The sequence below is a fragment of the Antechinus flavipes genome, chromosome 4 (assembly GCF_016432865.1).
Source record: "Antechinus flavipes isolate AdamAnt ecotype Samford, QLD, Australia chromosome 4, AdamAnt_v2, whole genome shotgun sequence".
In the NCBI taxonomy this organism is placed as follows: domain Eukaryota; kingdom Metazoa; phylum Chordata; class Mammalia; order Dasyuromorphia; family Dasyuridae; genus Antechinus; species Antechinus flavipes.
The window spans coordinates 50993993-51019490 of NC_067401.1; the positions used below are offsets into that span (position 1 = coordinate 50993993).

The window sequence follows — 25498 nt, forward strand, 5'->3', positions numbered from 1 at the left end:
TTTCCACAGATCTGAGAGGTAAACTATCCTTTGTTCTTCCAATGTGCTTATAGTATCACTCTTTATGTCTAAATCATGAACTCATTTCGACCTTATCTTGGTATAAGGTGTTAGATATGGGTTAATACCTAGTTTCTGCCATACTGATTTCCAATTTTTCCAACAAGTTTTGTCAAACAGTGAGTTCTTATCCCAGAAGCTGGAGTCTTTGGGTTTACCAAATACTAGATTACTATAGTCATGACTATTGTGTCTTGGGAACCTAACCTATTCCATTGACTGATTACTCTATTCCTTAGCCAGTACCAAATTGTTTTGATGACTGCTGCTTTATAATATAGTTTTAGATCTGGTACAGTTAGACCATCTTCATTTGCATTTTTTCCATTAATTCCCTTGAAATTCTTTACCTTTTACCTTTACCTCTTACCAATTTCTCTTTGTATCTCTTGCTGCTGGACTTTGTTTTTAATATATAAAAATGCTGATGATTTATGTGGATTTATTTTTTAACCTGCAACTTCGCTAAAGTTGTGAATTGTTTCTAGTAGTTTTTTAGTTGATTTTCTAGGATTCTCTAAGTATACCGTTACATCATCTACAAAGAATGATAATTTGGTTTCCTCATTACTTATTCTAATTCCTTTAATTTCTTTTTCTTCTCTTATTGATAAAGCTAACATTTCTATTATTCTAATATTCTAATTAGTTTTCTAATTCTAAATTCTAATTAATATTCTAATATTAACAATATTAAATAGTAATGGTGATATGGGCAAACTTGTTTCACCCCTGATCTTATTGGGAATGGTTCTAATTTATCCTCATTACATATAAAGCTTGCTGATGGTTTTAAATAGATGTTACTGATCATTTTCAGGAAAACTCCATATTCCTATACTGTCTAGTATTAATAAGAATGGGTGCTGGATTTTGTCAAATGCCTTGTCTGTATCTATTGGGATAATCATGTGATTTTTGTTAGTTTGGCTATTGATATAGTCAATCATGCTAATAGTTTTCCTAATATTGAACCAACCCTGCAATCCTAATATAAAACCTACTTGGTCATAGTGCATTGTCCTGGAGATAATTTCTTGTAATCTCTTTGCTATTATCTTATTTAAGATTTTTGCATCGATATTCATTAGGGAAATTGGTCTATAAGGATTTTTAAAGGCTTAATCAAAAGAAGTAAATACTATGAATACTGCACACACTGGGGTGGAAGGTATGGGTGGGAGAGGGAATACTTTTGGATGGGTTGGTGGGTTGGTTATTTATTCTCTTCAAATTATCAATCAATGATAGCTCATTAAATACCTACTATGTATAAAGCACTAAGCTGGATTTGGGGGATAAAATACAAAAACACAAAAATTTCCTTACTCTAATTATTTGAGCAAACAGCTTACATTTTAAGGGGGTAGGGAAGCATGTATATAAATATATATACAATAAGCACAAATACAAAATATTTAAAAACAAAGTATTTTGCAATTTAGATAGAGGAGAATCGTGAAAATCCTCATATGAAAGAGGGCTCTTAAACTTTGTTTTAAAGGAAGAGATCATCCCAGTTTGGTTATAATCAGTACATTCTACTGCTAGGTAGATAATGGATGCTCCATTTTTTACAAGCATCAAAAATGAATACTGCACTAGACAGATACAGAACAGATATAAGCAGGATGAAATACATCAATAAGGAACCACAAAGAACAGATATCAAGGATGATATAAAACAAGCGTATAATTGAGGGGAAAAAAGGAGCAGGGGAGAAGGGGGCTAGTGATTTGGTATGAGCAACGGACAGTCTGTGTGCGTCACTGGAATACTCATAATACCAGAACAAATTGAGAAATGCACTTCAATGCTGAAGGAGGACCTTCTGTGGCAACACCTCAGTAGCATTATGTTAGATCATGGACATGTATTGCACAGAATGGGCTGACAAAGATGTATTGTGAACTGAACGGCTGAAAGGACTATGCACAATGTTAAGATCACAGATCTGTTTGAGGACATACCTGAGAAGTACTGAAGTTGCAGGTACTATTGGTTTTCAAACAAATATCTCCTACATCTTTATATCCTTTCATATTTAATTAGATAGAAAAAGCTATGTACTCTTACTGCCTCCATGTCCCTCATTTCTCAACATCTTGCAATCGGGTTTGTGACTTCCTTTAACTGAAACTGTTCTCTTTTAAGTTATTAGAGACCTCCTATTTGTCATCGGATACTTTTCTCAGTCCTTATCCTTTTTGACCTCTCTATGCAGTACTTTACATGTTAACTACCCTGTCCTCTTGCACCGTACTCGGTAGGTTCTTCTGTTGACCACTTTTCAGTTTATTTTAGTCCAAACAAAGCAAAAAAATAAAAAATCATCTATATTGTACTCTCTGGCTATGGATTTGCAAGTCAAAGCTTTATTCTCAGTTTCTGTCTCTTTATATTTTATCTCAGTAACCTCATCAGTTCCCAGATTTAATTATCTCTGTGCAGATGTCTCACAGCTCAGTATATTCATCCATATTTTTTTCTCCAGTCCTCACTATCAACTTCCTAAAGGATACTTTGAGCTGAAACACTTCACAGGTATTATAAATTCAACATATCCAAAACACAACTCATTTCTTTCTGAACATTAATACCATAGCAAGCATTAATATAGAACCTATATGTGCCAGCCATTGTGCTAAATGCAACATAAATACTTTATCTAATCTTCAGAGATTCTGGGAGGTTCTATTATTATTTTTATAGATAAGGAAACTGAGGCAGACATAAATGCAAGGACTTCCCCAGGGTCACACAGCATGAAGGCATATTTGAACTCATGTCTTCCAATCTCTAGGTCTAGCACTCTAACACAATACCACCTAGAAGTCTCATTTTTATCATCATTATTCCATTCTTTCCACTTACATGACAATAACCTTAGTTAAGATGATTTCTCACTTCTTTCCAGCACTAATGAAATAGAGCTTCAATTGCGTTTAACAAATCATCCAGCTCTTTTAATGATACCAAATTTCTTCCTGAAACAAAGCCTCCCCCCCTCTCCCCACTTTATGTATATGGTAGGGTATGTCTGTAAGCCATGAAACATTACAGTCACAAAGAATTAAAAATGAGTATTATCCGGAAGGCAATGGAGAGACACATTGTGGGTTTAAGGCTTTAACATACAACTAATAAGCAACAATGAAGGAGAACTGGAGTAAAGGATATTATTATTATTTTTTTAAAAGTCTGGTCACATGACAAAAATGAAAGGGAATCAATGGAGAATTCCTGTAATCCAAGAATATTCTTGGATGTTAGGAGAGAGAGAGGGAGAGAGAGGGAGGGAGAGAGAAAGAGAGAGAGAGAGAGAGAGAGAGGGGTAGAACACCAGCATAGTAGGTGGGAGTCCCTGGTTCCAGTAGACCATGGACATGGGTTTTGAGGGCTGAACTAACATGGATATGTTGTGACTTGACATTGTTAGAAAATGGGACCAGAAACCCACAAATATTATTATTATATCCAGGAACAATATATATATTTTTCAGTCAGGTTACTTTTCCTATCTTTCAGAAAATTTAGTGGGAATATTGAAAACTCAAACAAAAATTCTTTTCACAAGTTTTGCTAACACTCCTCTTTTATACATCAAAAATGAGAAAACCATGTAGGACACACAGCCATTTATTTTCACTTGACACAGCTTCAAAACTACTGTTCTGAGAAAGTTTAAGACAACACACTGAATACTGACACCTTGCAAGTTGTACAAAAGTTCCAATAGTTAGAAGAGAAAAGAATTAGCTAAAGCAGAGGTATTTTTTTTTGGATGGTCAATTATTTTCAGACAAAGTTGTCTGCTTTATTTCACACATTTATATCAAGAAAACAATGGAAATAGCAATTTAGTATCCATAAATCCTTAGTCAAAGTTAGACTATTTCAGACATTCTAGTTAAGTACTGTTCAGAATATTCTGAATTAAGCAACTCTGTTCATTCTCACATCAGTGAAACCAGAAGTGACATGTTCCTTCTTTTTTTTTTTTAAAGTAATTTTCAAAAAACCACTATCAATGATTGGAATCATCTGCCTTCTTACATACAGACAGTCTAGCCCCATCTTTGCCAAGAAAAGGTTATGTTTCATCATTAATCTTATGAAGTCAATGATGACATTCTTGTTTTCTTTTATATTATTGAAGTCTGTGAATTGTTCTTCTCAACTTACTTTGTTCTTCATCTATTACTATACATCTTGCTAAGTTTTTCTGAATTTCTCCAGGTTCATAATTTCTTATACTGTCATAATTATCTTCAAATGCTACAATTTATAAAGCCATTAGTGAATGGGCATCTATTTTGCTTCTAATGCTTTACTCCCATAAAACATGCTCCTATATACATTTTTATATATATAATACCTTTCCTTCTGACCTTCTTTGGGGTGTAAGTTCAGTGGTAGCACGGCTGCATCAAAGAATACACAGAATTTAGTGATTTTTCTGCATAGTTCCATAGTATGTTTCCAAAACGAATCAAATAAGTTACAGCATCACTATCAGTGTAATATCGCTAACATTTGCCATTTTTGTCTTGTCATATTATGAATATCACAGCTGTGAATGTTCAGAGTTGTCCAAATTTCACTTATTAATAGTGATTTGGGGCATTCTTTCGTATAGTTAATAGTTTGCAGTTTTCTTTTGAAAAATGCAGCTTCATATATTTGACAATTTATGTGAAGAAACTTACTGTCTTAGGACTAAGACTATTAGCATTTTTGCAAATTTCGGCACTTTCAGCTTCCTGGTTCATTTGAAAAGATTGTGACCATTTCAGGTAAAAATGCAGAACTTGAAAGAACCCACTTCCTCTTTGTTGAAGTCATAAAAACTTCAACAGTTACAGCTGAGAAATTTACTGATTTCATTAGTTTTTTTTTTTTTTTTTTGATAAATGCATGCAAAGTAAGAAGTCCCTATCAACCAATAAATCTCAAATTACATCTCTTTAGGAAAATATTTAGTATTTATTTCAGAAAAAATCAAATTATGTAGACTAAAAATAATAAAAACATACTCAGTATTTTTGTTACAAAACCAACCCTGACTTTTGCTAAATTGTCAAGGGAAGATTTGCTGATAGGAGAAGGGCAGAGAGAGAAATCTCTGAAAATAAATGTGATATCAAAACAAAATAATAAAATAGCCTTCCAAAAACCCTTGCCAAAACTAGAAACAAAAATCCTCTTAAACTATTTCTGTTTACAACCTATGCCAAACCAAATGTACATAAAGTCACAATTCAAAAGAGGCAACAGCAGAAAACTCAGATTTTCCTGCGAAAAACTGGAAAACAAATTAAGGGTTCCAAATTTTGGGTTTTTAAAAAATACATATTTTTTTTAATAACATCACTATTGTGAAGGAGAGAAGACTAAAATTTAATTTAAAGAATACTTATTTTTTATCAACTTTAAAACATTCATAACCATAAACATAATAACCAAATAATATTTTCTTAATATCTGATTCATTGGACCAAGAATAATTAAAAATACAAAGAAAGTGTCAAAATGAGCATGACTGATTATAGTGGGGCTACAGATACAGTGAATTTTACATCAAGAAAGAATTATGCCTATTCTAATTGAACAAAACTAAAAAATTTACTTATTTAGTAATAACACAGTAAACCTGATACATGGTAATACTTGATAAATGTTGACTTCTGACTGGCAGCATAGGGCCACAACCTTAGGTAAGACAGGTATCAGGTATCACATTCACTTAGGAGCTTTGATATTTGCTGAAGATCACACTGTAGATAGCAGGAGGGAGATGCTATTTTATTATCCCCATTTTACAAATGAGGAAACTGAGGAATAAAGAAGTTAAGGGAATTGCCCAGGATCCCCACAACTATTAAGTGTCTAAAGCTGGATTTAAACTCAGGTTTTCCTGCCTCTGGGTCCAGTTTTCTATTCAATGACTCACCTATACAGTTAGTAAGTTTGTGACTCGGTCTTGGGTCTTTTGACTCTAACTGGTTCTTTCTACATCATGGTGCACTATTAATCTACATAATTATTTTCATAAGCCGTAAAAAGAATGCTTTGTTTATCTAGTTACAAAGTGTGCCCTGCAATATTTCCTCTGGTCAGTGAAGTGAGTTTAATAGAAATTGTCTCAATCAAATCCCAGTTCCAAGAACAGGCAGCTGTGGCAAAGCCCCTTAATCTTTCTGAGCTTCAGTTCTCTCATATAAAACTGAGGCCAACAAGCATTTAGTGAATGCCTACTATGTTACAAATAAATCCTGTGCTAGGCATTGGTGAGAAAGACAAATTACCTATAAGAGTCTCTATGATTAAGGAACTGATATTAAATTTCTGTTCGATGCCTCTTATCTACCTTCCCCAATAGTGTTGGTGTGGGGAAAATAGTTATTACTAGTAGCCATTTTACATAATAAAATTCTTTATGGTACACCATGTATATAGTATGTGGTGAGAAGAGGCTCTAAAGTCTTTACAACTCAATCTGCAAATATTTATTGAAAATTTCTATGTAAAGCACTCTGCCTGATGGCAATAGTTATTGTTCTGCAGATGAGTAAATCCTTTATTTCTTACCATCTCCAAAATTCCAATGTACTCATATGAAAAAGGGGAAAAAAATCTCCTGATCTAGTCACATAACAAAATGAAATATTTCCAAAAAAATCTTGAAAACTGAGTTGGGGAGGTATGAAAGCCAGATGTCTGCAAGCAATGTGTTCACATAAAAAAAAAAAAAAAAAAATAACAAAACAAGATCCAAATCATACTTGTAAAAGGCTGGAACTCTGGAGAAGTATACTTGAAACAAAAATACTTACAACAAGGTGTTAACTCAGTGGAATTGATGAGATAATGGTTCTCTAGTTCAAATATATCTAGTATGATATAATGATATAATCACTCTAGTTGGCATATATTCAGTATGCTATAATGATGTAAGTGTAATAGGGTACTTAAGGGCTGAGAGAACTGGGGACTCAGTCAGTCGGAGTGAACAAACTGTGAAGAAGACAATAAAGACTTTAGACTCTATTCCTGACCATCCTGCTGAGACCAAGGCCTGTCCTGAGGACCTCCAGAAAGCTAGCCCAGATATTACAATACTGATTTGTTAGAAAGGAATCTTAGTATTCACTTCTCAGTTATCTATACTAATGGAAGGGTATATAGCATAATTAATCTGAAAGTCATTTCTACTTATTTTGGAATTACAGGTTACAGGAGTGACCAGGATTGAACCTAACATTAGGGATAAAGGCAAAATTTTGCACTTGAATTCAATAAATCAACTTTACAAGTACAAGACAAAGGAGGCACTTATAGATGCCAGTTCTTAGAAAAAAAGATCTTTAGTTTTATAAGCTAGGTGGCACAGTGGATAGAGCACCAGCCCTGAAATCAGGAGGACCTGAGTTCAAATCTGGCCTCAGACACTTAACCCATCCTAACTGTGTGACCCTGGGCAAGTCACTTAACCCTGATTACCTTACCTCAGCAAAAAAAAACCCAAAAAACAAAAAACAGACTTCAAACTCAGTAAGAAACAAAGGGATGATAAGGTAGACAAATAAGCTAATACAACTTAAACAGCTTTAAGAAGCAGCTGTTCAGAAATAGGGAGATGAGAGATCAATCACTCTGACTTAGACCCATACACATTCACACACTATAAAGTTTGCAAGGCCTTTTAAAACATCTCTTGTGATCCTATTAACAACCTTGTGAGGTAAGTTCTATGGATTTACCATTACCATTTTATATATGTTCTCTTAGGATAGGCTGACAGAGCTGTGACTATTTCTTTAACTTAGAGAAAACTACAGGAGAAGAAAAGGGGACCTGGTTGTCTTCAAGGATTTGAAAGATATCACTTAGATGAGAAATGGCAATAGTTTTGTTTGGCCTCAGTAAGCAGAGGTGCAATTTGAGAAAATTACAAAGTAAATTTACTCTCCATGTAAGGAAAAATTCCCTAATAATTAAAGCTATCCTAAAGTAAATGGGACTGTGGATTCACTATCACCATAGACATTCCAGAATTGGTACGATAACTATTTATTGGTACACTATAGAAGGAATTCTGCTCAAGTATAAGTTGATTTGATTGGCTTCCAACTCATAAGATTGTGATATTTTATCAACTAAATGGCATTAATTTCATTAATTTAAACATTTGTCAACCCATTTATACAATAATTTTACATAACAAATTATTTCTCTGCTTTATTTTATAAATCATTCTCTATTAAAAATAATTAACTGATGGTATACTATATGTATAGTATATCCAAAGTCATTTAACAGAATCCAGCAATGTCCAAATCCTTTGATGCACGGAAATTCTACTGTAATTCTTACTTCAAAATATTAACTTGGCCATTGTTTGGGGATTGGAAAAATTCTGATTAATGACTTGTACTTCAAAATAAGAGAAAGATTTGGGTCTTTAAGCATCAAATCAACTTCTATTATTGAAAAGCATGTGGGAGTCCATCCGTGAAACCCAACCTAAAAAAGCTGCAGACCCCCAAATCAGAAAAATTGGGACCATCCTGGAAAAAGATCTCCCACCCCGCCAGTCTGCCGGCCTCACAGTCTATCTAAATTCCTCTACGCTTTCCCAAGTGGTACATGCTGCTCATTTCAGCAGCCGAGCCAGAGGGATGGGCTCCAGATACAGGGCACCAGCCCAGTCCACACAGACCCTTTCTGCCGGCTCCGCAACCCTATCATACGCTGACAAGCCTGCCCGAAAAGACCTACGGGAGATGCTCGGAAGCCTCGGTCCGGAGCCCGGTCACAGAGGGCAGAGCCCTACTCCCGGGGGGAAGGGAGGGAGAAGGGGGGGAGGGAGAGGAGCAGAGCCTGGCGGGGCTCCCTGAGGGCAGGCAACCGCAGCCTCGCCCAGTCGAGGTGGAGTCCTGACAGTCTCAGTCCTTCCTGAGAAAGGAGGGGCGGAAAAAAAAAAAAACGAAAAATAAATAAATAACAGACAGCCACCCAGACCAGGAAGTGACTCGCCCTGCAACAGTCCCTGTCATGCCTGCAACTTGGGGAGTAGAGTGGGGTCATGGGGAGAGGAGAAAACGAGAAAGGGGGTGGGGGAAGAGAGAAATGTCATGTCGCAACTTGTCGCGACTTGCTCCCTCCCCCCACATTTAAAAAAGAAGCCCACGGATAGTATTCAGCAGGGGAGATCCCCGGCTCTTTGGAGGCTGCGGGTGCGTGGCCCCGGGAAGGGGCAGAGGGTCGGGCCCGAGGAGGAATGGGGACCTGGGGCCACTGGGAGGCGGCTGGGAACCCTCTGGGGAGAAGTCGGACAAGGTGCGCGCCCCGAGTGCCGCACGCCCCAAGGGCCCTGCCCCGTGCAGGCCTTTCTCTTGGGGGGCTCCCCTCAAGACCCCAATCCAGTCAGGCCGAACCCCTATCCTAGCGAGTCGCCGAGGGAGAGTGGGGGGAAGCGAGGGGCGGTCCGGTCCCTACCTTCTCCTCATCCGACACCCGATCCTCGAAGTCGGCCATCTTGGGCTGCTCTGGCCCAGCCCGGCGGCTCGCGCAAAGCAGGCCGGGAAGGAAGCGGGATGACTGAACCCGAGGCGGGGGGTGGGGGAAGCTCCCGGAAACCCAGTCCGCCGCTGCGCCATGTCCGCTAAGGGCACTAAGCGGAAGAGGCTCGGAAGGCCATGCTTGTTTCGGGAGGTTCTCTAGCCATTCATTTTCTCGCTCTTGCACTTACTACCATTTTGGGCCTTAGCCCTTCTTATAGCGGTGCAGAAGCTCCAGATGCTGCGAGCGCCGGGTAGCAGTGATTGCTCCCGCTGTGCCCAAAGCATGACTTAATTCTTACCCTATTCTTAGGGAACCGTAAGGGGAGGATGGGGAAGGGGAGCGTCCGTGAGGATTCAGCCTCCGCACAGCCTCGAGTAATGATTATGATTCCAGTCCCGTCCGTGAACAGTTCTTCCCCCTAGCCCCTCCCCGAGGACCCAGGGCCGGAAGGGAGGGCGCATTTCGTCTTCCCCGGGTTCCCTAGGGTGCCTCATCACTGTCCGAACTGCCTTCAGGTCCGCCGCTATCCCAGGATTCCCGCCGCCGCCTCCGCCTCCTCCCGGCAGAGCGTCTGCGGGACCTGCAAGATGGCGGATGGCGGCGGTGGTGCGGCGGCGGCCTCGACGGCGCCCACTCCTCCCCCTCCCGAGGGCCGGGGCTCGTGCGCTGGCTGGATCCAGCGCTTGCGGGCCGGGCTAGCAGGGGCTGGCGTCTCGCTGTGGGTCGTGACCGGCCTGGGGCTGCTCTACGCTTTGAGGGCGCCCCTGAGGCTGTGTGAGAACCTGGCGGCGGGTGAGAGGCCGCGGCCCTGAGGCTGGGGGCCACGGGGAGGAGGGCGAGCGCGGGGCCCCTAAGACCCGGGGCATAGGCGGGGAGGAGAAAGTGAGGGGGAGGGGAGGGAGAAGCGTTCCCTTCCTTTCTCCAGCTGATTGTACTTCCTGAGCTGGGCTCGGCCGCGCCGGCTCCTCATCCGAGAGTGAAGCTCCGGAGAGGTGCTTACCCTTAATTATCGGCCTCCCCCCCACCCCAAGCCCTTTAACCCCGGTAGCGGAGGGCTGGATTTGCTTCATCCTCTGGTCTCCCCTCAGGACCCGCCACTCCATTTTACAGACTGGGACGCTGGGAGAGTCTAATCGATCTCGAATTCCCTGGCATCAGTGTCTATTGACGAATATTGGGCAGAAACTTAGGTTTTGGAGTTCTTTGACTTTTATATCCCCAACACCTAGTACAGAACCTTGCACATGGCATCAACTTAAATACGAACTGCTCCCAAAGAATCTTTAAACTTTTAGCCGTTTTAAAGCCTAAATTGAAGATAGAAAATCTTAAAACTTTATTGACAAATTATTGCATTGCATCTATAGCTAGATGGGTGGGGGAAGAGTGAATCGTGTAACACGTCTGTTCTCTTTAAAATTATATATTTTTAAGTAATCAGCAAAAATCTCGTTTTTCTTCCTCTCCTGGTTGGGATAGAGGTGGAGGGTTCGAAACAATAAATTTACATCAGTTCTTAAAACATTTCCTAAGCCAGAAATGTCAAACTGGCAACACTCCCCTGCTTCTGAACCAGATTAAGATATTGGGATATTTAATCAAGTCGATAAAAACACAATAAAGCATTATAATGTTGCATTTTAAAACGAAGTCAACATGTGACTCTCCAAGATCCTCATGGATTAGTATTCCTTTTTTTTTTTTTTTTTTTTGAGTTTGATTCCACTGCCACAAGAAGAAATTGTCCAGAAATTCATTCAGTAGATACATCATGAAAATGCTTCCCTGGGTAAAGGTAGCTGGTTAGTGGAAGGCACCCTGAATTTGTAGAGAGAGAAGCTAGGTTTGGATACTTAACTGCTTCAGTGACTTTGAATGCTGGATTCATTTCTTTGGCCTCATTTTTCTTATCTACAGAAGGGTGGGATTGCACCTTTTAGCTCTAAATCCTTTGATTCTTGCCTTAGAAGGAGCTATTTTGGGAGGTAGCAGGGTATGTTCTTAGCGAACTGACTTCAGATTCAGGGCCACCTAGACTGAAGTCCTGCCTGGGAAATGTATTAACCTATGTGACTCTGGACAAGTCATTCTCTAAGGAATTCTCTGAGACTGAAAAATTGTTGAGCAGCTTGTTACCTGTCCTTTTTAGCTGAGAGAATTTCACCAACAAGGTTTCCTACATTGATTAAATCCTGGAACTTGGACCAAGTACTATGGCCGTACAAAGAAGAGTAATATTCCCTTTGTCTTTATAGATAGGGCATAATTTATAACAAAGCATAAATTGTAATAAAAGAATATGAAAGTAAAATGAAAATATAATGGTGAAGATCAAGTACGTGTGAACTGGGTCTGGGTTGAAGTGGAGGAGGTAGGACACTGCACACAGAACATTAGAAACAAGACTATTACTGATGGAACCTGGCCCCTTTCATGGTGGTGAAGCAAGAAGTGGAAAATACAATATTCTTTCCTGCTGCTCCAAAAATTGTTTTCCTGAGGTTCCTGCCCAATCTTTATTATTATTTATCTTGAGTATGATGTAGTTCCACCATAAACAATAAATGGTTTACTAGACAGCAAACATTGTTCTGAAATGCAGCCAAAGCATGAAAAAAGTCACTTCTGTTGAAAGTTGAAAGTATCTTATCCATTTTACTGCAGTCATCACTCAGTATTTGCAGTATTCTCTGAGGACAAATTTCCATCCTTTGTTTTAACTATCCATTCTTCCAATTATAATTGATTTTTAATTTTTCAAAATTTCCTTCTTAAAATTTAGAGTAAGAAAAGCAGTTTCCTGGTGTAAATGTTTATTTGGCCTGTTATTTAGAGTTCATGTGTGGACAGAACCAATGGCTAAGTCATCCTCAGAGCTCTTTCTGTTACTTCTATTATTGAGTTGTTTTGATTCTCTAAATAGAATCCCAAAAAGGCTTTCTCAGGATGAATAGTTTTTGATTCATGCCCTCCCATTTTCTAGGTCAAATTTCAAGCAAATTTCTTTTGAAAAAATAAATCTCTACCTCGACAAAACAATTAAGGAATGACTTGGTGTCTTTGGTAAAGCCTTGAGAGAAGTTTAGTTAGCTCTCCATCTACTTAGAAAAGTAAATATAATTGGATATGACTGAGAGGTTATTAGTTTCCTTCACAAAAGCAAGCACTTTAATGATTTTGTAATGCTTCTTGGAATTTCACAGATTAGTAACATAAAATTCTAAGAAGATTATCTTATAATTCTGCATAAGAAGTAATAACAGAATGGAAGTTGTTGGCTTCAAGTAATCTTTTTGGGATTTGCATTTTTAAAATGAGATTTATCTGCATTATTGACTCATTCATATATCTATTTTCATCCTAATTAAATATCTCAGAAATGATTTTTTTTTTCACTTGAACATTATTTTCTAATTGCAGTGACAGCATTTTTAAATTCTTTGACTCCAAAATTCTATGTGGCACTAACAGGGACGTCATCTCTAATATCTGGACTAATATTTGTAAGTAGTTTATATTTTTTTCATTTATGTTGTGGATTCATTAGTGTAAATCTTGAAAAACAGATGATAGCAAAGTAAATTGTGAATGTAAATATCTAAAAAAGTACAAAGGTAGCATGCTTATGTTAGTGAACTCTTCTGTTCTTACTTCTCTCTCTAGGTGGTGCTCTCCAGCTGTAATAGAAATAGTAGTGCTTGTTTAGCTGTAATAGATTGATAGTAACTTTAATATGTACTAACCATTGAATTAAAGTGAAAAACTATCATAAGAAATGGGTTACTTTTGATTCATTTTTGTGCTTTTTTTAAAAGGAATCCAGGGTGAAAGCTAAGTATGAAGTATAAGCCTCAAAATGAAATTATTTGTACATCTTATTCATAGCTTAACATTCTAGGCAAGCATAAAATATATCTAAAGGTTGTACCTCAAACCACTGGGTTTTTAATATGCAAAAGAAGGAAACAAAAACGTGGTCTTATTCAGGATTAAACTTATTTTGTTCTATTCTAGATATGTATGAAATACAGTTAAAGGTTGTTCCCCAAATTAGTGGGTTTTTATACATGAAAAAATCAACTAAGGTTTCTATAGTATCTTTAACTTTAATTCTACATTTTGCAAATTAGTATTCAATATATGATCATGTATTTAATAATTTCTTGTATTTATATATTTTGAATTAGGTTATGAAAAAATATACCAGTGTAGTATTACTACTCGTATTTACTACACTGGTAGTAAATAAAGAGCAGTAGGATCTAATATTTTATAATATACTTGTTGTATTTGAACTCGCATCCTCTTGACTTCAGGGCTGGTGCTCTATCTACTACACTACCTAGATGCTCCTGTACTTGTTGGGAAAAAAAAAAACCCAAACTCATCAGTAGTTCATTTGGCAAAAGACAATATTTTTCCTGACTTTGAAGTAATCATATTTTAGTTTTCATGTCTCAGGAACAATTTTTACTTGTGAAACGTTCTCTCTTTTAAAGAAGTTTTATCCTACTTCTTAGGAAGATACTAAGCTGGTCCCACATTCAGAGATAATTCAGAGATAAAACTCCCGGTTATTTCAGTAGGAATAGAAATAGAATAAAGCCATTTCAGGTCAAGCATGAAACAACTGTGGTATGGTAGCAGAAAGGGAGCCAACCTGAATTCCAGCTCTTCACCCAGTCTTGCTTGCTGGTTGGGCTACAAAGATAAATAAGTGTGTTACATGGTGTAATAAAGAAAAGTCTTGACAAAATGCTTTAAGAAATTTGAGAAGGAAAAGATCCCTTAGGGAGAAGGAATCCAGAAAGGCTCCATGGGGAGATGACCCCTGAGCTGGACTTGAAAGAAAACAAAGATTTTCCTAGGGTGAAGAAATAAGAGAATATTACAGGCGCAGGACAAGAAGCAAAGGCCTAATGCAAAGAAAACAGCATGAGGTTGGGGAATAGCTAGTAGTTCTATCTGCTTGAAGTATGGGTATGTGAAATGAAGCTAGGCTGCAGGACACCTTAAATGTTAGGCTAAATAGTTTGAGTGTTATTTCCTAAGCACTGGAAATATTGAATATTTTTAGGTGTTGGTATTTTGTACACAGATTTACACATTAGGATGATTATTTTGATAGTTTCCTGAAAACTGAAATGGAGGAGAAGCCTGGGAGACCATTTAGCAGAGTATTTTAGAATTCTATGCAAGAGATAACTAGAGCCTGAAGTTGGATGGTCATCAGATTAATAGAAAACAAGGGATGGATATAGGGGATATTTTAGAAGTAGAATTGACAATACTTGCAAGTAGTTGAATATGGCTGGTGAGCAAGAAAGAATAGTCAAAAGTGATACTAAGTTTTCTAGTCTGGGCTATCAGGATGATGGGGAGTTATATTTATATAAATTCATTTATAGTATGCTGAAAGTTGAGAGTTTAAACCTAGAATTTAATTAATTTTAGATTAATTCTTAATTAATAATTAGAATATATTTGTCATAATGCATACTAAAGCAAAAAAATTGAAGTTTTGGAAGATTTTATTTTTTCAGGTATGATCTATCTGTTTGAGATGTATATGGTTACATCTAAAGTTTAAGAAATGGTTGTGATTTTGATTTTAGGTAGGTTTTATGTTTTAAATAAAACTTCAAAAAAGAATGTCTTTTCAGTTGGTTGGTTGAAAGAAATTTATATAAGAGCCTCATACTTAAATTTTTATAGTCAAGATGTAGAAAACTGGTCATTTAAAATGACTAAGTGGAATCTATGGTAAGATAGCAAAATAGTTCATAGAATATTGACCTTGAATTTAAGAAGACCAAGCTCTGATATTGATTAGTTGTGTGTGCTTCAAGCAACTCTTTAGGAATTATCTACTAAGTGATAGACTAATTGCCATCTGAGAGTGAAGGGAATTCTCATACTTGGAGTTACCCATGATAAAGAAATCATACATCCTTCAAACATTCAGATATATAGAGGATCATAGATTTAGAGCTGGAAGACACTGAGAAATCATCTAGTATACCCTCCTTTTGCAATTGAAGACTGCCAAGAAACCAAGAAAGTTATAATTTAGTAAGGTCACAAAATAGCAGAATTGGGATTTAAATCTAGGAGCTCTGACTTTGATCTCTTTCTGTTAAACCGTTTGGAAGGGGGTGGGGGAGGGGGTATAATTTGATAGAATTAGTTTGACCATTTTTAGAATAAAGGTCACTTTAACATTGCGGTATAAAGAATTGTAATGAATTGGCTGCAGGTTTTTGCTTTGGATTTCAATTTGTTGCTTTTGTTATCCTATAGAAATAGGAAAGTAGTAACTACAACATTTTATGAATATGTTCAATGTGGAATTTCAACTGTTCTGAATTTGTGCTTGTTTTAAATAACTCAGGCGTTTCAGCATTATTTCATTCTTAGTCTTAATCTTTATGTACTACTAATAATACAGTATAAAATAAGTGTTGGATTTTAAATAATTCAAAATAAATTTTGGAGAAAATAAATATAACTACTACTTTAATTGTTTTTGAAGTTTTCATAGATTATGTATCTTCTGGATTAAGTTGAGTTTATCTAAAATCTGATGTTAATTATAGAAAAAGAAATATTCCTTTGTTAGTGTACTTTATTGGTAGATGCTGTATTTGGCTTTGCTTTTAGAACAAAAACTGGCTTAAAATACTGACCTAAATATGAACAACTTTTAAAAAAATTTGTATTTGATTTTGTGTGTGTGTGGTGACTGAATCTGGCTTAAGTACTATTTTCTGTTTGTTACAGATATTTGAATGGTGGTATTTCCGCAAATATGGTACATCATTTATTGAGCAAGTATCTATAAGCCATTTGCAGCCACTCATTGGAGGGACAGAGAATAATGTTCCAGAGCCAGGTTCTCCTTCTGGTGGCAGGGAAGCTGATACCAATAGGCAGAATTTGTCAGGTGACTAATCTGTCTAATCTTGATTTAAGATATATATATACATATATATATATATATATATATATTATAAATTAGGCAAGTGCCTTTTTTTTCTTTAGCTTTTTTTTTTTAATTATTACATTTTATTTTATTTTTCAAATAAAGACCAGTCTTCTCTCCCTCTCATTTGCCTTTTTCCCACCTTGAGGAAGAAATTAAAACAAAACCCCTATTAGAAGTACGCATAGTTGAACAAAAAAAAAATTCTCATTGGCCACATTTGAATAATATGTCTCAATCTGCGTGGAATTCTTTAGCTCTGTTAGGAGGTGGGCAGCATATTTCATCTTGAGTCCTCAGGATTTCTGCTTGGTCAGTGTGCTGATCAGAGCTTCCAATTTTTCTTTTTACATATACCTGTGCATGCACGTGTGTGTGCACACATATGTATGCATATATATGTATGTATGTGCATATATAGTTTTGTTTATTTTATTCTTCTAAGAGCCTTCTCACAATCCTATACCAAGCTCTCCCTTCTCTCCTATTGTGAATACAAGAAAAACAAAACTCATTGTACAAACATGTATAGTCAATCAAAACAAATTTCCACATTGGCTACTTCCTAAAACATATTTGTCTCATTCTACACTCTCAAGAGATTAGTTGCATGTTTCATCATTAATTCTGTGGAATTCTGGTTGGTTATTAATAAGGTCAGTGAGTAGAGTTCAGCACCATAATATTCCATCTCATTTATATACCATAACTTGTTCATTCTCCAGTGGACAGGGACCCTCTCAGGTTCTCATTTCTTGTCACCTCAAAGGTAAGGCATAACAAAATTGTGTACATCCTTAGAATTTGTTCTGCCTAGGACTAATCCCTACCTTCACCTACCTTCCTTTTAATTCCTACTCCCTTTTCTCCCCTTTCTCTTTGATTTCTCCTTTCAGTAAAAAGTATTTCTGTACCCAGTTCTTCCTTCTATTGACCAGTTCAGGTGAGAGTGAGGTTCAGGTATCCAGCCTCTCCTCCCTTTTGTATAGGTAGGGAACACTAGCCCCTCTGGGGCAAAGGCTTGCAGAGCTCTTTTCCCAGCTGCCTGTCGCCCTTTGGGGGTTCCCTGCTCTCTCCTGTGGCATCTCAGCACCCTCAAGAAATCTCAGCCAGCGGTTTGTTCACGTTTGTCTTTTCACGTTTCTCTTCATTTCTGTTTGTCCTTAGTTTCTCTGCAGCTCTAGTTTTTTAAATCAGGAATGCTTGGAAGTCCTCTATTTCATTAAAGGCCCATTTCCTCCCCTATAGCAATCTACACAGTTTTGATGGATGAGTCATTCTTGACTGTAAGCTCTAATCCTTAGCTTTCTGGGACATTGTATTCCAAGCTCTCTCTGCTCCTTTATAGTTGTGACTGCTGTCTTATGTGTGATCCTGACTTTGGCTCCTTAGTACTTAAATTCTTACTTTTTAATTGCCGCCAGCATTTATTTATTTATTTTACCTGGAAGGTCTGGATTTTAGCTATGATGTATCTAGGATTTTTCTTTTTTGGGTTTCTTTTCTTTCAGGAGGTGGATTCTTTCTATTTGCACTTTACCTTCTGGTTTTTAGATGGACAATTTTGTTTTTTGATTTTTTGAAATATAATACCTAGGTTCTTTTTGTTTGCTTTTAAGAGTCAGAGTTCAACATTTATTAAAATTTTTCTCCTTGATCAGTTTTATAGGTCAGTTATTTTTGTTATGAAATATTTAACATTTTTTCTATTTGTTCAGTCTCTTGACTCTGTTTTACTATTTCTTGTTGGCTAATGGAGTTATTGATTTCATATGGTCTATTCTAATTTTCAGAAAGTTTATTGTTTGGGCAAGATTTTGTACTTTTGTCCCAAGCTGTTAATCCTTTCCATTTTTTTCTTCCACTGTTCTTATTTTCTAGTTTATTTTCTTCAACTCTCTCCATTTATAAAAACATTTTAAACTCATTTTAAAACTCTTAATTCATCTTTTCTAGGAATTCTAATTGAGTTTGTGCCCAAAGTATATTTTTCTCTGAGACATGGTTATTGATATTTTGAAGTCATTGTGTGTATGTGTGTGTGTGTGTGTCCTGAGCATTCATCAATGGTCAAGTTCTTTTTTGTTTGCCCTTTTTACAGCTGCCTTCCTGACTTTGAATGAGATCTTAGGATGGGGTTCTGTGGTACTTCTGGAGAGGTTGGTCCTGTTGCTACTTTCTTGGGTAGGGAGTGTTGTGTTATTCTAACACAGTGGGGATCTGTTCCCTAAAGAAATTGATCAAGGTCAGATGGGATGGCTCATCTCGAGCCTGAAACTGCAGGATTAGCTGCTGCTGGACTTGGCGTCCGTGAGCCAGCTGGAAAGCTCTGTTGGCTCAGAGTGACTGAATGGTCGGCTCCCCTCTGCTCTGGGATTTCCTCCTTGGTTGTTCTGCAAGCTGGCTCTCTGGGGGTCCTGCTGGCTTCTGAGCTTCTTGGTTTCTCCATACACCACCCATGACCTGCCTATACACTGCCACAGGCAGGTCCCCTTTTCACTCCACCCTGGATTTGTGACTATGGGTGATGGAGAGGACACCTAAGGGCCTCAACGGTCTGGGCCCTGGAGCCCCTCCCTGGGTGCACAGGGCCTGGTGAGCACAGACCTCTTTGGTTATCTCCCTGTGCTGAGCTATTCTGGACAAAGGACTCTTTCTGGATTTCTCCATCTGGACTTTGTAAATCTATTTGGGAGGAGTTTGTGGAGAAGAGCTAGACAGTATTGCTTTCCGTTACCCCACCATCGTTGCTCTGCCCTCCTCTGCTTTCTGTAGGGGAGCTGGAGGACTCGGTTATGCGTAGTTGACTTTTAAATCTAGACTTGCTTTACTATATTAAAAAATACATTGTCTTTGTTCCCCGCTGTTATTAATCTAAACCAAACATAATTAGAAAAAATTCATCGGGGCATATGAAAAATGATTTATTCTTTCGCCAGATATAGATGATTTGGGGATTATTGGTTTTACTGCTTTCTTTCTGCTCTACACAGATAATCTAATTCTTTTGTAATAATGCTTTAAAAGAAGTGTGATTTATTGCCATGGATATTATTCCCATCAATGTAGCTCCCTACTTCCTCAGATCACACTTTAGGAGACAGTTTCCTGAGTTGTCATATCCAGGGAATTCATTGCCCGTTGATTAGTCTTATGGTGATGAGCTTTTCTGAACTTAGACTGGGTTCTGAACAACAGTCCATCATTGGTCTGTACTTGGAATATTTCTAGTGGCATCAACCCTGTAAGAACTTTAACAATGTGGTCTTTTAGAATCCAGAGATGTCATCACATCAAAATTAAGCAGCACAATAGAACCTTTTTTTTAAATTGATGCTCTTCCATCATTTCAGTTGTGTGCGACTCTTTGTGACCCATTTTGGGATCTACTTGGCAATGATACTGGAGTGGTTTGTCATTTCCTCCTGTAGTTCATTGTATAGATGAAGAATTGAGGCAAAAGAGTTAAGTGACTTGTCAGAGGTCACGCAACTAGTAAATGTATGAGACTAGCTTTGAATACATAAAGATAAATCTTCCTGATTCCAAGCCCACTGCTGTGTGGACTATGCCAACTAATTTCTCAAATAGAGTATTGATGGAAGATTAAAAATATATATATAAGCTATTTTACAAGCTTGGTAATTTTGACTCATTTTGCTTAAAAATAAAACCAAAACTTTTGGAGTCAGATGATTTGGTTTAAAAAAAAATCAAATGAAAATTAAAGCTAATGGTCTTACAGAAGTACAGGGAGACATGGTAGCAATTTTATCTATGGACTTAACATCCCATGGATGACCAGAAAAAGAGAGAAGCAATTATTGCCTAATGCACATGGGTAGAACATATTTTTTCTATTTGTCCACAACTAAAAGATAAGTTATTTTTACAATAGCTGTAATTTCTATGGAAATCTTTTTTTCTATGCTCTGTCCTGACTGATATTTATTATGTTTCCTAAAGCAACAGAATTACTGTTATTCTCCTGTTCAAAAACTTTAAATAGTTTTTCGTGCCTACTGAATAATGTTTAAACCTCTACAGTCAAAATCAAATAGAAAAAGAATGCCTGTATTGACTTAGAAATTCACAAATTAACATTATCTACATTGTATGGTATTTTTATTTATTTTGTTAAACATTTCCCAATTACAATATTAATCTGATTTTAGCACTAGTAAGTTTTGCAAGCTGTTTGAGAGTTTGCAGGCTGTCAGATAAATTGTTTGCCTACTATTCAAAGCTCTTCTAGAGCTGGCCTGCCTTTTCAACTTAACTTGTTGATTTTTCTTTATCTCTAGACAGGTTGGATTATACTATCATATGTCCTACATTTTCCATTTCTTTGCCTTCATTCATAAATATCTGTTCCTTCAAGGCTCAATTGAAAATAATGCTCCCTCCCTTGGACTTTTTTCTGTTTTCTCCTAATGGAAAATTAACTCTCTTTTCATTGAATTTCTTGAATATTTTACCTGTTTCTAGTCTAGGTATAAACTATATCTTGTCTTACCTCTTTTTCTAGAGTGTAAGATCTCTTAATCATCTTTGTTTTCCTCATAGCACCTAGCATAGTAGAAAATACTTAGTAAATGTATGCTGAATGAATGAATGAATGGTCTCCCTTGTGCTCAGGTATTGTTTTTTTAATTGTCATATATAGTTTTGCTTTCAGTTTTTTAAATATGTTTTTATTTTATTTTTCCAGAATGCAAGGTATGGCGAAACCCTTTAAATCTTTTCAGAGGGGCTGAATACAGAAGGTATTATATCTTAATTTAACTTTAAACATATTAGTAATTTAGGTGTTTAGTTCCTGATAAAAAGTACTTTGGAAATATTCCATATTTTGTGAATATTAAAATGACCACTCTTCTGTGAAATGTGTTAGCAGTTGTGCCCCATTTGTGGATGAGAAAAATTAGAATTTATTGAGGTAGTGTCATTTACCTAAGGCTTAACTTGTAGAAGCATTATTACTACTGTTTCCTATAGTTCAGTTAATATTTATTAAGTGCTTGCTATGTACAAAGTGCTATGTTAGATATCAAGGTCACAGAGACAAAAATCCTACCCTTGAAGTGTTTATATTTTGCTCAAATCTGATAAACATTTTTCTTTCAAAAACAATAAGAAGCATTCTTTCAAAACAAGTATTCTCTTTCTTTTTTTTGCCCATTGTAATAAGCATTTGTTTCATTATAAATTAATTACATTTGATTCTTACAACAACCCTGAAGGAAGATGCTATTTTTTAAAATAATGGCTTTTTATTTTCAAAATATATGCAAAAATAGTTTTCAACATTCACTCTTGCAAAACTTTTTGTTTCAAATTATTTTCTCCCTTCTTTCCCTCACTCCCTTCCATAGACAGCAAATAATCCAATATATGTTAAACATGTGCAATCCTTCTATACATATTTCTACAATCATTGTGCTACACAAGAAAAATCAGATTACAACAGGAAGAAAATAAGAAAGAAAACAAAAAGCAAGCAAACAACAAAAAAGATGAAAATACTATGTTGACTTCCATACTCAGTCCCCATAGTCCTTTCCCTTGATACAGATGTCTGTCTCCATCCCTATTGGAATTTCCCTGAATCATTGTTGAAACGAGCCACGTCCATCATATTGATCATTGCATAATCTTCTATTGCTATGTACAATGTTCCCTTGGTTCCACTCACATCACTTAGCATCAGTTCATGTTAGTCTCTCCAGAATTCTCTGAAATCATCCTGCTGATCTAGAACAATAATATTTCATAACATTCACATACCATAACTTATTCAGCCATTCTCCAACTGATGGGCATCCATTCTATTTCCAATTCCTTGTCACTACAAAAAAGGCTGCTGTATATATTTTTGCACATGTGCGTCCTTTTCCCTCCTTTATGATCTCTTTAGGATACAAGCCCAGTAAAAACACTGCAGGATCAAAGAGTATGCACGGTTTGATATCCTTTTGGGCATAGTTCCATTGCTTTCCAGAATGGTTGGATCAGTTCACAACTCTACCAACAATGTATTAGTGTCCCAGTTTTTACACATCGTCTCCAACATTTATCATTATGCAAGTATTCTCTTGATAAACAATTTAGGACATAGATATTCTGAAGAATTTTTTGCAGAAAGTGTTCAGAAACAATCAGAATAAAAGAACATTTTAGTTGTCACTGTATTTTCCAATTACACACTAAATTTCAGAATGGGAGAATTTATTCTGAATACATTATTTCATTCTGAATATAATTTTTTTATTATAGGACTCCACTTGATTTTCGTTTTATGTGCTTTTCCTGATTTTTGCTTTTTTGATTTGTGTATGTGTGTGTTTTTGGTGTTTTTTTTTTTTTTAACCTATACTGCTTCTTCTATTTCTTTTTTAATAATATTGGGCATTTTTACACTATTTAGGAAACATGTATTTTTAGTTTTGCTGTCTGGATGTTACTTTTCAGTTTTGGTCAGTATTGTGTTTTCTTTGACCATTTCAAGACTGAGAAATGCTGTGGTTCACTTTGAGGCAAATTAAAATAATTTCTCAGGCAGTGATAGCAATATTTTCATGAATCTTTTGATAATTTGGAGAATATTTATTTGAGGTCTTTATTTTTTCTTAAGAGCTTTGATAAGAGAAGGACTTAAATTAATTGTGATTTTTGTCAGTAATCAGTAGCATTTATTAAGAGCTTACAGTGTGATAGGTACTGTGGTAATATACTAATTCAGACTTCTATAGCACTTTAAAATTTATAAACTATTTTCCTTAGAACAGTCTTGTGATGTTGTATAGGTATTATTAGCCTCATTTACATCTGCTACAATTACCTAGTGAGCATCAGAGCTGGGATTCAAACTTGGGACTTCTGACAACATGTCCAATATTTTTTACACACTACATTATTTACCTCTGTTTCTGATTTCATTTTTCTTTCTTTTCTTTTCCTTTCTTTCTTTCTTTCTTTCTTTCTTTCTTTCTTTCTTTTTTTTTAGGAATCAATAAATTATTTTAGTAAATAATAAATATATAATAATATATTCTAAAAATGAAATTGACTGTAGCACATTTTAGCATTTAAAATTGTCTCTTTTGAATTTAGTAGGTTGTCTACTATACTGTTTAAATTGTTTTTTTCTGTTTTGATAAAGATATACATGGGTGACGGGCAAGGAACCACTTACATATTATGACATGAACTTGTCAGCTCAGGATCATCAGACCTTTTTCACTTGTGATACTGATTCTCTACGTCCTTCAGATACAGGTAGCCTTTTCCCCTCTTCATAATGTTAAGGGAAGTAGTACTTATGGAAATGATATAAAGGTTTCTGTGCTCTTTTCTTATTTCTTTTACTATGATAACATCTTTTTTTTTTCAAAATACATGCAAAGATAGTTTTCAACATTGACCTTTGCAAAACCTTGTGTTACAAACTTTTCTCCCTCCCTGCTTCCCCCTCTTCCCCCTCTTCCCCTAAGTAGCAAGTCATCCAATATAGCTTAAATATGTGCAGGTCTTTTAAACATATTTTCACATTTATCATGTGTAAGCTCTTTCTTTACAGTTTTTGATTATGGTAAAAAATTTTTGTATAAGAAACTCAGATTGAGTTGAAACTTTCATTGGAATTTGGAACTTATTTGACATTCCTATTAATTTCCTTGAGGAAAAAAAAAGATGAAGTATTTAATAAACTTTGTGAAATTGTTTCTTTTATTATCCAAAGGAAGTCAGTTGTCAGATAGACTACATTAATGATTTAATTGTACATAGACTACATACAGTGTGCAATAGAAAATGATTATCTAAAAAAAATGTGTAACAGGGTAAAAAGGAGGAAAATAGGGCAGAAAATTAGGTTGTACTTTGCCTAGACAGTAAATTAGCATTGCAAACTACTAGAAAAGATCAATGGTTCTTACTGAAGAGATTAAAAAACATATGTAATTAGCATCATAGTAACATATAATTAGCATAATTTAAGTTAGCATTTATGTAACATCTACTTTATAAGTATTATTTAATTTTCACAGGAACACTGAGAGGTAGGTGTTATTATTGTTATCCCCATTTTACAGTTAAGGAAACTGAGGCAAACAGCTGATAAATATGTGAAGATGGATTTGAATCAGAACTTTCTGATTCCAGGTTTAGTGCTTTATCCACTGTGCTACTTTGCTGCCCTAAAATAAAATTCTTCAGGAAACAAACAATACTATACAGTCTAAAGATAGATGTTGTGTTTTCATTAAAATAATGTTTGCTATAAAACATTTCTGCTGGAATGAATGTGTATGAACTCAAGACAATTGATAGGTAGTGGAAATTGTAGATAGAAACACAAAGTAGAAGAAATGCCTTAAAGGTATATAGCTTCTAGCAATATGGCATAATTGTAGCTTCAACATTCATTCAATATTCAATAAGCATTCGCAAAAATATTACACTATGACTAAACTAGATTTATTCTAGGGATGCAAGACTGGTTCAGTATTAGGAAAATCATAAAAGAAAGTAATAGATGTAGAAAAAGCTTCTGACAAGATATAATACCCATTCCTATTAAAAACATTAAGAAACGTAGGAAAAAAATTAATCTTTTCTTATGTAAATGGTACCTATCTAAAATCAAGAGCCAGAATTACCTATAATAGGATAAACTAAAAGCCTTTTCAGTAAAATCACAGATAAAGCAAAGATACTCCTCACCACTACCATTCGATATAGTGCTAGAAATTCTAGCTGTGACAATAACAAGAAAAAGAAATTGAGGAATAATCAGAGGCAAAGAGGAAACACATTTTTCTTTTTGCAATTGATATGATGATTTATTTAGAGAGCCTTAGCATTAACTAAAAAGTTAGTTGAAATAA

The 25498-nt window shown here is 36.0% G+C and overlaps 2 protein-coding genes across 5 annotated transcripts in view; one reads left to right on the top strand and one right to left on the bottom strand.

Annotated features, from left to right (window-relative positions):
* Positions 1–9670, bottom strand: part of CAPZA1 (capping actin protein of muscle Z-line subunit alpha 1) — a 42254-nt gene extending 32584 nt beyond the window's left edge. The window contains exon 1 of the mRNA XM_051993020.1: positions 9563–9670. Within this exon, the coding sequence (XP_051848980.1) occupies positions 9563–9601 (39 nt within the window). The 5' untranslated portion in view covers positions 9602–9670. The remainder of the gene's footprint in view (positions 1–9562) is intronic.
* A 464-nt stretch (positions 9671–10134) lies between these two features.
* Positions 10135–25498, top strand: part of ST7L (suppression of tumorigenicity 7 like) — a 76518-nt gene continuing 61154 nt past the window's right edge. For 2 of the 4 annotated variants that reach the window (XM_051993016.1, XM_051993017.1), the window contains exons 1-5: positions 10135–10420; positions 13049–13131; positions 16409–16571; positions 21322–21376; positions 23773–23888. In XM_051993016.1, coding sequence (XP_051848976.1) covers positions 10216–10420; positions 13049–13131; positions 16409–16571; positions 21322–21376; positions 23773–23888 — 622 coding nt within the window. In that variant the 5' untranslated portion in view covers positions 10135–10215. Of the gene's footprint in view, positions 10421–13048; positions 13132–16408; positions 16572–21321; positions 21377–23772; positions 23889–25498 lie in introns of those variants that run through there. The other 2 variants (XM_051993018.1, XM_051993019.1) reach the window with 2 other exon arrangements.